General features: G+C 43.3%; 1 protein-coding gene across 3 annotated transcripts in view; it reads left to right on the forward strand.

Moving 5' to 3' along the window:
* The window catches only part of ncoa1 (nuclear receptor coactivator 1), a 62,117-nt gene that overhangs the window by 40,912 nt on the left and 8,712 nt on the right, over window positions 1-12,493 (forward strand). For 2 of the 3 annotated variants that reach the window (XM_046060537.1, XM_046060538.1), the window contains exons 11-21: window positions 1,602-2,592; window positions 2,862-3,089; window positions 4,347-4,668; window positions 5,172-5,354; window positions 5,836-5,950; window positions 6,073-6,241; window positions 6,885-7,202; window positions 7,704-7,805; window positions 8,413-8,824; window positions 9,278-9,443; window positions 11,835-12,024. In XM_046060537.1, coding sequence (XP_045916493.1) covers window positions 1,602-2,592; window positions 2,862-3,089; window positions 4,347-4,668; window positions 5,172-5,354; window positions 5,836-5,950; window positions 6,073-6,241; window positions 6,885-7,202; window positions 7,704-7,805; window positions 8,413-8,824; window positions 9,278-9,443; window positions 11,835-12,024 — 3,196 coding nt within the window. The remainder of the gene's footprint in view (window positions 1-1,601; window positions 2,593-2,861; window positions 3,090-4,346; window positions 4,669-5,171; window positions 5,355-5,835; window positions 5,951-6,072; window positions 6,242-6,884; window positions 7,203-7,703; window positions 7,806-8,412; window positions 8,825-9,277; window positions 9,444-11,834; window positions 12,025-12,493) is intronic. The other variant, XM_046060539.1, reaches the window with a different exon arrangement.

A 12,493-nucleotide genomic window follows, 5' to 3' on the forward strand; every position in this document is an offset into this window, starting at 1 on the left:
TGCTATAGACTGAATGAATAATGGTACAGATATTTATAGTAATGTTTATGACAGGGGTCAATAATTGGCGGTCCAGATCCGGACCTAGCCGCCATCCTCCAAATGTCTCATGTGATGCTGCTCAGCCTGTGAAATCTGTGCATTCCGATAAACATTGCAAGTTGAGTCCGTGAGTGAGATACACACGTGGACAGAGGAGACGACAGAGAAAAGAGATTTCACATGGCTTTTAATCAAGAATGCACAGATTCTTGCATTTACATTCTTCCCACAGGAAGTTCAAACCCAGAATATCTCATATGATCCGAGACTGTCACGAATAAAAGCGGCAATGTGAAGCGCCACTACGAGACAAAGCACTCATTTGAGCAAACGTACCCACTCAAATCTGAACTGAGGGAACAGAAATACAATCCTAGGCAGCAAGACAAGCTAGAGCTCACATTCTCAATGAACAAGAGAAAGTAGGGAAACGGTTAGTAAGAGGGAATGAGAGTGAAGAGGAGGTATTAAAGCTGTTTAATTGTTAAGATGTGTTGAGTGTTTATTATAAAATTGGTTGAGACTACACTTCAGGCAACACTTTTTATTTTGTTTTTCTGAAATTAAGAACTTTATTTTAAGATGCAAATTTTAAAAAAACTGCGTTTAGTTTACTGAAATTAAGAATTTATTATTAGAATAGTTATTTTTTATTCCTCCAGTTTGATGTGAAAACTGACAGTAAATATTGTTGAAATATTATTTGATTTGAAAGTCAGTTATTGACTACAAACATAGGTTGATATAACTACAGCAGTAATTGTAGTAGAGGGTGTCGAGCAGGAACATGGGGGCAGCAGGTGACCCATAACCACAGATCCAGACTCCACAGGTACAGGGACAGAAACACCTGCAGAAAGTGAGAGAGGAGAGGAACGAGAAAGCACAAGACTACGGGAAAGTGAAGAAGTCAGTAACATGAATTAATGGGATGAGGTTGCATACAGAGGGAGAGAAAGAAGAGGAGAGAGTAGCTCAGTGCATTATGGGAAGTCCCCCGGCAGTCTAGGCCTATAGCAGCATAACTAAGGGATGGTTCAGGACTCACCTGAGCCAGCCCTAACTATAAGCTTTATCAAAGAGGAAAGTCTTAGGCCTACTCTTAAATGTGGAGATGGTGTCTGCCTCCTGAACCAAAACTGGAACCTGGTTCCACAGGAGAGGAGCTTGATAGCTGAACGCTCTGGCTCCTAGTCTACTTTTGGAGACTCTAAGAACCACAAGTAACCCTGCATTCTGGGAGCGCAGTGCTCTGGTGGGGTAGTAAGGTACTATGAGCTCTTTAAGATAAGATGGTGCCTGACCATTAAGAGCTTTGTAAAAAGCTTTGTACAGAAACAGAATTCTGGCAGTCACAGACACACCTGCAATGATGCAGATGGTCTGAAACCTGGAATCATATACAGGGAAATAGATATATCCATTTGAAACTTGCATAAGACTAATGTGAATGTAAACACACATATTATGAACCGTGCACCGTGTGGACTTTACAGTGCTTTTTTACCATGTAGTCTCCTCAAGTTACAGTTATGCTTTATTTTCCTGCTTTCTCCCAGGGAACACAACACTGCTAGCTCTCAGGAAAACACTAACCCCAGCCTTCCACCGAACCTTGGCAGCCTTGCCCAAACCGCCTCCCGCTCCCCTTCCCTTCCTCCCAGCAGCAACTGGACCCAAGGCTCAGGCCTCGCCACCGCTGGCCTTCACCCCAACAACAGCAACGCCTCCTCCCATGGACTTAACCCAGCCACACCCACAGGCTACCTGACGCCCAATCGGACCTGTTCCCAGCAAGTCAATAGCCCATCTCCTTTGAGCAGCCCACTCACAGCCGCCCCTACCTCTTTTATGTCACCCAGGATGCCACGGGCCAGTCCTGGGTTAGGGGGAAGCCCTCGGGTACCGGGGAACCCCTTCTCTCCTTCCACACCGGGTCTCCTTTCCCCAGCCGGGGCACCAAGCAGTGGAGGCAGCCTCAACAGGCAGCAGTCTTGTGGTGATTGTAGTAGCGGCGCCGGTAGTGGGTCAACAGGGTCCTTCTCCCTGTCCTCTCCTGTCCGTCAGAGACAAACCAGTACACCCACCGGCTCCTCTACTCGGCCTCCATCAGCAAAACCTCCAGAGGGAGGAGAAGAAGGGGGAGAGGACTCTGTTAAAGCCCCCCTTCCTTCTGCCTCACAGCTGGGTAACCCCAGACCCAGTCAGCTCTTGGACAGCAACGGGACAGGAGCTGAATCTAACAACAACAACAACAACAGTGTTCACTGCACCTCATCACCTCATCCTCCAAACCCTCCTCCTGCCCCTCAGTGCCCTGCCTCGCACAGTACTCTAACAGAGCGGCATAAGATCCTACACCGGCTGCTCCAGGACAGTAGTCCCAACGATGCCTCCTCCACCATTGAGGAAGGAATTAACAAGAACCAGGTTGAGATTAAGAAGGAGCCGCCTACCAGTCCGGCACTGACTACAGCAGGTTCCAAGTCCAGCTCCAGAGAGCCACAGGACCATCAACTACTCCGTTTTCTCCTGGATACAGACGAAAAGGTGAGACTTAAACATGACCTTTACATACAAGGTTCTGTCAAGACTTAGCATGTTCAGATTTATATGGATTTCTATTTATATGGAACTAATTATTTTCACAGATTTATCAGTGTTTATTTAAATTTGTTGTTTTTTTATTCTCTCCCTACTACATTCCTACTAAATACAATATCAGCATTTGTGTCCGCCCTGTAAAATCCACATCATCTTCACACGAAAACACGATTGTCATGAAAAATACTAACGGAAACGTAATTTTGTTTTTGAAGGACTTGGGGGACCTGCCACCCCCCTCTGCTCTCAGCCTGCAGACGGTTAGGGTAAAAGTGGAGAAGAGAGCCAGCGTGGACGGAGCAGCCTGTACGGGGTCTATCGTCATAGCAGGAAGTGCATCCAAACCTGCGGGAGTTTCCAGCAGCTCTGCTTGCATCAGTCCCAAATCAAGCCCCGTCAGAGAGAACCGCAGAGACAGCCGCAGGGACAGCCGAGACTCCACGGTACGGTTGTTGTCAATGTCATAATGATCTGTGATAAACCAAGCTAAACCCAAGATTTCACCTTTGACAGTTTTCCCGAGAGAATGTTGTGCTGTTTAGAATAGAAAAAAAGTTTTGTAAATGAAGACATCATCTGTGACACCACTATCTCTGTTGAACAGCGCCTGGGTGTTGGTGGTCGGGTGTGCAGCCAGACATTAGTGGGCATTAACTGCCGTGGGTTTTCGTAGAAGTTTTACAAAACTTAAATGCACAAGTTTCGATTCATGACTTTGATTGTCTATCCCTAACCCCAACCAAACAGCCAGCATAAAAGTAGACAATAAATCACCTGGCCTGGCTTTTCGCAGTTGCTGTTCATTGGCATGTGTGTATATATGTCGGCAGGTGAACATATTCTGGCACTTCTGTACTGTAAATTCATGTGACTTGAGACCATTTAGAAACAGTTTCATCATTATAAGTATTATTTTTAAGCTTTATAATGCATACAATACATATCTTGATGATCATAATAATTTAAAAGAAATGCATTTAAAGGCTGAGCACACCTCTGGTCAACCCACACACTTAATTTTAAATGGGGATGCAGACTGTGTTTGACTGAAATCTTCTGGACTCTCCTGTTAGTAGCGTCAATCACCTTTAACCCGAGCAAAGTGCTAATCAACCAAAACAACTAAAAACACCTTTGAGGGTGTGCTGTGCCTCAAATAGTTAAAGAGCTAAAAACCAGAATATGATAAAAGCTAGACAAGGCTGAGTTTAAAAGCCTCATCATGGGTTACTCCACAGGCATTCGCAACCTGCAAGTGAGTTGAACTGAGTGTTAGCTGTTTTCCTGATAGAGCAGAATGATGTTTAGCTAACACCTCATTCAGTGCATATAACATATTTACACAGGTGAGGAAGAATACTTAACATTTAAACATTGGAATTCCCCCCAATGAGCTTTGCTCCTGCACAGGCAGTTGTCGGACCGGCGTTGTAAATCATGCTGAATGTTTATTTTCTTGGACTTTGTCTCCATTGCAGGCTCAGCTACCTGCTGCAGCCTTTGAAGCTCACTGGCCTTTGACCTTTTTGTCTTCCCATCTCTCTGTCACTGATTGTCTGTCCCCCTTTTCTGCCACCTGTTGTTCTTTTAATTATTTACTCTTTACGACATTACACCATTCATTCTTCCATCCTGTTTTTTCCCCTCATTTCAATCCCTTTGTATTTCTTTCTGCTTAACTCTCTGTTTCCCGCCCTCAGCTGTCTGGTGGTGCTGTTGACATGGACCCTCTCAACCAGCTGCTGCCTGGCTTGAGAGGCCCTAGTGGGGCCAAACTGGGCAGTGATGATTCAACAACCCCTGGAGGAGGCCCCCAACTCCAGTCTCCAGCGCCCCAACCCCAGGCCCAAGCGCCACTACAGTCCCCCCTGTCCCAGCCCCAGTTGCAGTCGCTGTCACCCCAGCTCCACTCCCCTTCCCCCCAGCTTAAACTGCAGTCACCCTCTCAGCTCCAGCCTGCAGAGGCCAGCACTCCCCGCAATGTAAATGTGAAGAGAGAACCTCCCGGCACTCCTAACCGAGGTACAGTTTCAGCTGAGGGGAGGCATGAAGATGAGTTAAAAAAATAAAATACTACCTGCATACAACCTATGGACATTGAAGTGTAGTATCAATACTACACTCAATACAAGAGTGTTTTGTTTAAAAAGAAAAATACCGTTATTATTTCAAGAAATTACAAAATAATGTTTTTAATGAATTGTTATTGGATTTGAAATAATTCTCTATTATTATTATTATTATCTAATCTTAATAATATTATCAGTAGTAATAGTAGTACCCAGTATAGTAGTATGAGCCAGACTGGTCCCTCATTTATTTACCTACACATTGTTCGTCTGTATTGCAGTGTCAACAAACCACACGTGGAACCAGAATAGGTTACTTTTCTGCAACACTGCAGAATGTCATGTGTCTATAAAAGTCTCAGAGTTTGAGTCTGTGTGTCATTACTAAAATGTTTATAAATGACACTTTTATTTTGTTTTTTCCTGATTTTCCATGTGCTTGTGTTTGTTTCACAGGGCTCTGTGATGGCGGCCCGCCCTCTGGCTGCAGCCTTCAGAATCAGTCATCTTTTGATTTCTGCGGTCCCCCCACTCCAAGCCAGACACAGGCCCAGGGTCAGGGAGACCCTTTTCAGACCCCCAAAGACAACAGCCCGTTTCCAGAGGCAGAAGTTATCAACCCGTTCAGTTCAAGCACTGGTACACAAGAAAACATAATACAGTCAAACTATCACAGTTAGTCATTGAAAATATACAATTAATGACAACTGTGAGAACCCTGTTTGTTAGTAACTTGACATTAAATCTTTTGTAGCAGTAGGAATTGTTGAACCGACCTCTTCAGGTTTAAAGTTTCAGTACTCCTGACCAACATCACCATTGAGTAAAGTCAGACTGTATTGTGTTACATATGTAACCCCTGAAGTGATAATAGCTTTGCACTGTACTGTAGCAGAGAGCAATACAGTGCTATGTCATTGCAGCAAGATGAAAATTGTGCCTCAAAAGTAGGATTTTAAGCTGATGTTAACTTACTGTTTAAATTTAGCAAGGTGCTACTTACTGTACAAGATTTTAATATAATTTAATCCAAATTTGTTACATAATTCAGTGTTAATATATTTTTTAGGTTGTTAATTGTGGATTTTTTCCCCCTTAAAACTGTTCAAATCTGTTTCAGGCCTAACCAAGATGGATGTTGGAGACTCTCAGTTCCAGCCTCTGGCTCTATCTGACACCTTGTCCTTTGATGGTCTTGGAGCCCCTTTACAAACTAACTTAGCATCGCCACAAGAGTAAGTATTACTGTACTCTCAATACCTAATCTATTTCACTTAACTGTAAATTTTAATTCTGAAATTATGGGAGAAAATTGATTTTACCCACTGACTCTTGCTGTGTTTCTCTGTGTGTGCAGGCAGTGTGTGCCCTGTACGCTGGATGAAGTACTGGGCCCTCCGACCACACCTGAAGGCAGAAACGATGAGAAAGCTCTGTTAGAGCAGCTCGTCTCCTTCCTCAGTGGCACTGATGAGAGTGAACTGGCTGAGCTGGATAAGGCCCTGGGTATTGACAAACTGGTACAGGTAAGTGTGTGATACTGGGCAGTGAATGTGCACAGGTATAAAGAGTGCCGTTCGTGAGCGCAGTTAGGAAAGGCTTTACATATTTAATATTAAGGGGGAAGCAACCGTAGCGACAGCTCAGCATGGCAGAGCCTAAAGGCACGTGTCCACAGTGTTGTGTAATTACTCTCACTGTCAGAAGAGGGAGACAAAAGGTCTGCACTGCAGGTTTAATCACAACAAACAAAACAGTTGCTCAGTTAAAATGTTAATTTCCTCTGCCATGAATATTTGAGCCACCAAGCTGGATTTGGCAAAAAACCCTGCTGATCTGCTTTCATGTAAATCTGGAGGTATTTTCATTTAGCAAGTAATCCACAACTTCAGTCAAGTTATTTTAGCTTCACTGGCTCTTATGAGTGATGTCAGGGAGGGAGAGGGTAATCAGACAGTCTCTTAGAAATCACAAACTAACTTGGTGCAAGTCACATTCAACTTTAAGGAACAGAATTTAACATTTCAAAAACAAAAATTAACTATTCTGAATGTAGCAAAATGTTTTACTTGTTTTGAAATGACATGGCTATGAGCTCTTTTCATTTATAATAAAGAAACACATCATTAATATCTCTTTTTTTTTCTATTTTTGTCTGCCTCTTTCCAGGGTGGCTGTTTTGACACTTTGCCCCAAAGCTTCCCAATCCAGCAATCCACTGCCACTCCAGTTTCTATGGACCCTAAACTCCCCACCTATTCTTCCCAATTTACACAGTCTCCTCAAGCTCAGTTTCCTCCAGAGCTGGCCACGATAGGGCCACAGGGTCTGGGGTTTGGAGCCCCCCGAGGGACTTTTCCCGGTGGGACAACGGGCGTGGGGCTCAGGCCAGGCATGATGCGACCACAGGGGATTGGCCCTCAGCTCAGGTTGCCGCCCAACCAACTGCGTCTGCAGCTGCAGCAGAGGCTGCAGGGCCCACAGCAGGTGAGGACGCAGGGGTGGTGGTTTGTATTTCACCTCATTAGGGATATATTCCATTTTGGGATGGAAGATGTTGCTAAGTTGCTTTTGCAACAAACTATTTCTGCTGCGGCCCAATGTGTTTAATGAGTACAGTCATAGCTGTGCAGGAGGACACGTGTTCAGAAACCTTATTAGGTGTAATTTATCCACATGATTTAAAGGATGCTAATACAATAGCAATGCACAAGCCATAACCAAGTCATAGAAAGGAACTGTTTAGAGTTATTTTTCACACTTTCTGTGCCCTTTGTGCTTTTGTTATTGCTCCTGACTATCAAAGACAAATGCTGAGAGGTGTAATGAACAGCACAAATTATTGATTAGTAGCTTTTTATGTTAGTATGAATCCTGCTTTACCATAACGAATCTTCGGATTTCATCCCTCCTCTATGTTCTTACCAATGTCAGTGATCAAATTTTTTATTCCCTGTCTGAACCTTTTTTCTCTGTCCCTACGTTCAGCTCCAGAACAGGATGGCAGGCATGAATCAGTTTCCAGGAGGTGCCCCACATGTGAACATAGGAATTCGTCAGGGGGTTCAACAACCTCAGATGTCCTCACAAGTGAGTGGCACAGTGGCGACAATGATGCTCTGCTCTCCCTGACCACACGCTGCTATTTTTCCACAGAGCCTGAAAGAAAATATTACTTAAAGCTGATGTAAACAATATTTTTATTTTAACAATGTTTTGAATACTCGTGTGCAGGGTTGCTCTTAGTGATTAACCCAGAGATAATTATCAGCTGTCTCCTCTCAGCTCCGCAGAGCATTTCTGCATCTGTCGGCTTATTCTTAATCCTCCAACTTCTTTTTGGTTTTACAGTCTGCTTCGTTGATGTTTTGGTTCACTCTCACCACTGTCATTTGCTTCAGTTTCAGCAGCACCGCACAAAAACCTGAAAGTTAGCGGCTAGCTGGTGGACATAGTGGCACATGGAGTCAAGTGGCCAAAAATCAGATAATACAGTTCAATTAGAAGTGGGGAAGTGATTCACTTTAAAGACCGTAAACATTTGACTATACCGTTGGACTATTATTGCATTAATTTACTCTCTCTTAAAACCTGCAGATACACTGAATGAGTGACCTCTTGAATAACAAGATGTATTGTATATTTAAAATAGAGAATAAGTATTGTGTAACAAGTTCTTTTACATCAAATCTGTCAGCAGCCTCCGCTGAATGCCCAGATGCTGGCCCAGCGTCAGAGGGAGCTCTATAGCATCCAGCACCGCCAGCGCCAGCTTTTCCAGCAGAAGGTCATGCTGATGAGACAGAACATGGCAGGTGCTCCGACTGGAGCCGCGGGGTCCTTTGGAACTGCCAGGGTCCCAAAAGGTCCCCCAACAACGCCTCAACAGCAGCAGTTCAACTTCCCACCAGGGTACAACCCAATGACGGGAAAATCCCCTACCTCACCGAGTCACTTCAGCCCCATGACCGGGGGCCCTCTGGACAACAAACTGTCCAGCAGAGTTCCCCTGAATAACCAGACGTTGATTGGCGCCGTGCAGGGCCAGTTCAGCAGCACCGTGAACTCCTCATTACAGCAGAACCTGTTTCAGCAGTTTGGAGGGTCTGGTAAGTTCAAGGAAACAGGCTCCACCACATTTAAGACCAGACTAACAATCCACTACAGTTTCATATCAAATAGATGTTTGTTTTGCTACTTTTTATTGTAGATAGTTGTACTTCAACATTGCATTATTAAATGTCCAGTGGCGTATTTCATCTTTTCATTTTTTGTCAATATAAGATGTATACAATGAGCTAGGTAGTTAGTTTTAGGAAATGGCAGACACCAAAGATTCTCTAATCCATCAACAGAAAACAAAATAAAAGACCTGATTGGTTTGATAGACGAGACAAGGAAAAGAGTTTGGTCAAAAGATGACGACAAAGTAAAAAATGCACAGTAACTGCTTAATACAAAAAAGTAGAAGTAAGTACTCCTGCTTTGACCATTTAGCAGGAAAGGTGAACACTCACTTTTTGTCTTAACTGACCTAACTTTTTTACTTTTCCTCCTCAAAGTTATCCAGCAAGACCCACCTTTCCCTCCTGATATGAGCCCGACCAGCCCGTTGTTGTCACCTCAGAACTCCACCTCCCAGAGTCCTCTGCTTCAGCAAGCCCCACCTCCTGGCTACCAGTCACCAGACATGAAGAGCTGGCAACAGACAGGCGTGGGCAGCAACAGGTTAGGAAGCGTACAAGGCTCATGCAATCATAATTTGGTAAAAAAATCACTTGTTATCTCACATGCCTCAACAGCATTTTATAGTTTATTTAATTTGTTTATTTAAAGGTCCAGTGTGTAATATTTAGGAGGACCTGTTGACAAAAATGCAATATAATATACATAACCATGTTTTCAGTGGTGTAAAAAGACCTTATGTAATGAACCATTTTGTTTTTATTACCTTAGAACAACGGGGGCGTTCAGAGTATGATGGGGGGCGCTGGAAGCAATATTTTGGAAAGGGGGGCGTTGAAGTACTTTTGGGGGGCATTTGTTTGGTTGGAAAAAAGTTAAGGCGAGTTTAACCCAAAGATTCACAACAAGAGAAAACAGAAATGTGGGCGAGATTCTGAATGTGCAGAAAGTTTTGAATGTAAGCGGAAAACCTGCTAAAACAGATGAGCTATTAAAATCCAGTTAATAACTGAATTAAAATTTATCGCCAAGGTGAAAATGTGCCTCAAATAAATATTTAGAGGTTAAATCCCCAAACAAAAGACTCAAAAGAGGAGGGGAGACTAAATCATGTGTGTTAACTCAACAGGGATGATATTAACGAAGTTGATCTACAGGAGAACATATTTTAAAAGCAGTAAAGAATGTCTGAGAGCTTTACTGCATTATATTCCATTCTGTTATACTTTGAATTGTCACGTGCCAAAATCTCAGACCTCCCACTTATTAAGTGCCCCACCCCGTCTCTGGCTTCTCACACAGTTTCTGGGAGGAACATGAACTTCTTAATTAAATTTAAGTAGGCTTTTTTGTTCCCTGGGAAAGTAATAAATATGTTTGTCATTCAATTATGTGCTTTTTAAATGTTTTTAATTACAATAGCAACATCAACATATAATAACAATAATAATAATCAATTTTTAGGGCAAATAGCCAACATCTTTTTGATGGGGGGCAGTAAGGGACCTGGATAATGGATAGGGGGTCGCTGGCCCAAAAAAGGTTGAGAACCACTGCCTTAGAATGAGCCATTTCTATCTACACACACCGTGGGTCCTCTTACATGGACGTTGCCATGTTGCGTCGCCATGTTGCACCGCCATGTTTCTACAGTAGCCCAATCGGACAAACTGCTCTACAGAGCGTGTTTCGTCACTACTTTCAATGATGATGAAGAAGAAATGTTAGTAGTATTGTTAGTAGTAGTAGTAGTCGTCTGGTTTATTAGAAATAAGAAAAGAAGAATCATGTGCATTCATGTGGTGTCGGAATGTTTTTTTCCCTCCCTAAATCTTTATTACAAAAAGAGAAATAAAGAGTACATGGGACATACAGAAGTATACAGAATTTTGATATCACATAATGCATATACATATTTTGCAAACATGTAATTTGTGAAATGGCTAACGGTTAGTTTGCTGTCCATGTTGAGTGAACTAGATGCATGTTGTTTATACGCTCAGATAAAGCTAATCCAACTTTGTAGTAAGATGTCTGTGAAGATTCTCAGTCATCCACGTCATAGTTATCCAACCAAGGTTAAAATCAAGGGCAACTGGACTTGGTTGAAGATACTGGAAGACGTTTCGTTCCTCATCCAAGGGACTTCTTCAGTTCTGACTGACTGGCAGGGAAACTCAGCTATTTAACCCCAGTTGGGTCATTTGCCAGGATCGTCGATACCGCTGGTTCGTTAGTGTTCAATTTTAGACACATTTTTCAGACACATTTTAGACAGAGAAGATGGATGGTTTGAAAGAGGTGTCAAGGAAGCATCTACACCAGGGTTGAGAAGCCGTCATTGAACAGAGGAGGGGGTCTACGCCACCACTTATCCCCCACTAACAATGCTGTCCTTTCATCACTTCCCAGGAAATTTAACAAACGTAACCTATTGGCCTCAGGTGAAGATGCCAACGACAGTTGTTCAGTCTTGGCCTCAGGTAGTCCTAACGACCATAACGACTGTTGTTACAACAACCAGGAACACTAACGAACCAGTGGTATCGACGATCCTGGCAAACGACCCCACTGAGGTTAAATAGCTGAGTTTCCCTACAAGCCAGTCAGAACTGAAGAAGTCTCTTGGATGAGGGACGAAACGTCTTCCAGTATCTTCAACCAAGTCCATTTGCCCTTGATTTTAACCTTTGTTGGATATCTTTTATAGTAGCATCCATGTTGATTCCACATTCCGACATGAACACACACTGAAGTCGGAGTACGATTTCAATGAGAAAATGGAACCATCCAAGGAGCACGTGAATGCACCGTGAGCCACTGGTTGCAATTCATAACCCTCACCACTAGATGTCACTAAAACTTACACACTGAACCTTTAAGTGAGACCCTTTCACGTGCCCAGAATAATGTGCTGTCTTGTTTCTACTGCAGCCTGTTCAGTCAGTCAGTACAGAGTGCAGGACAGGCCTTTGGCCAGCAGGGGGTCTACAACAACATGAGCATCACCGTCTCCATGGCCGGAGGCTCAGGTGGTGTCAGCTCATTACCTCCCATGGGGCAGCCGGTTGGCATGAGCAACAGTAACCTCAGCAGTGTGGGTTCAGTATGCAGCGACCAGCAGGTACGTGACATTTAACCTCCAGGTTCTTTATCGTCTTGAAGGGTTGTCTCGTGTTTTCCTTCCATACATCCCCTTACCCTGCTATCACTTTGTGGTGTATTTCCTTGAAGTTTCGAGTCCATAAAATATAAGTACAGTTCACCGAGTTCTACTCTGGTATACAGCATGTCGGAAAGGACATCATCCTGGTGGCATCTGTTGCTTGTTAGTTCTAAATTTAACCTCTAAGGAAAGAAAAGCATGCGTAACGTGGAGTGTTGTTCTCATTTAGATTGTTTTTCTACTTCTCTGTTTCTGTCAATTAAATACAGGAATTTATTTTCTGTTCATTGTGTCACAACTTTATTTGATTACAAGGGACAGGCTGGTTGGTTGTTAAATTAATTTTACCAACGAGAGGTATTTTTGTTCTTAAAAGTTTGTTTTTGAAACCTACAGATGCCCAGTATCAAATGAACAAAGGTAACAC

The sequence above is a fragment of the Micropterus dolomieu genome, linkage group LG10 (genome assembly GCF_021292245.1).
Source record: "Micropterus dolomieu isolate WLL.071019.BEF.003 ecotype Adirondacks linkage group LG10, ASM2129224v1, whole genome shotgun sequence".
Lineage (NCBI taxonomy): Eukaryota > Metazoa > Chordata > Actinopteri > Centrarchiformes > Centrarchidae > Micropterus > Micropterus dolomieu.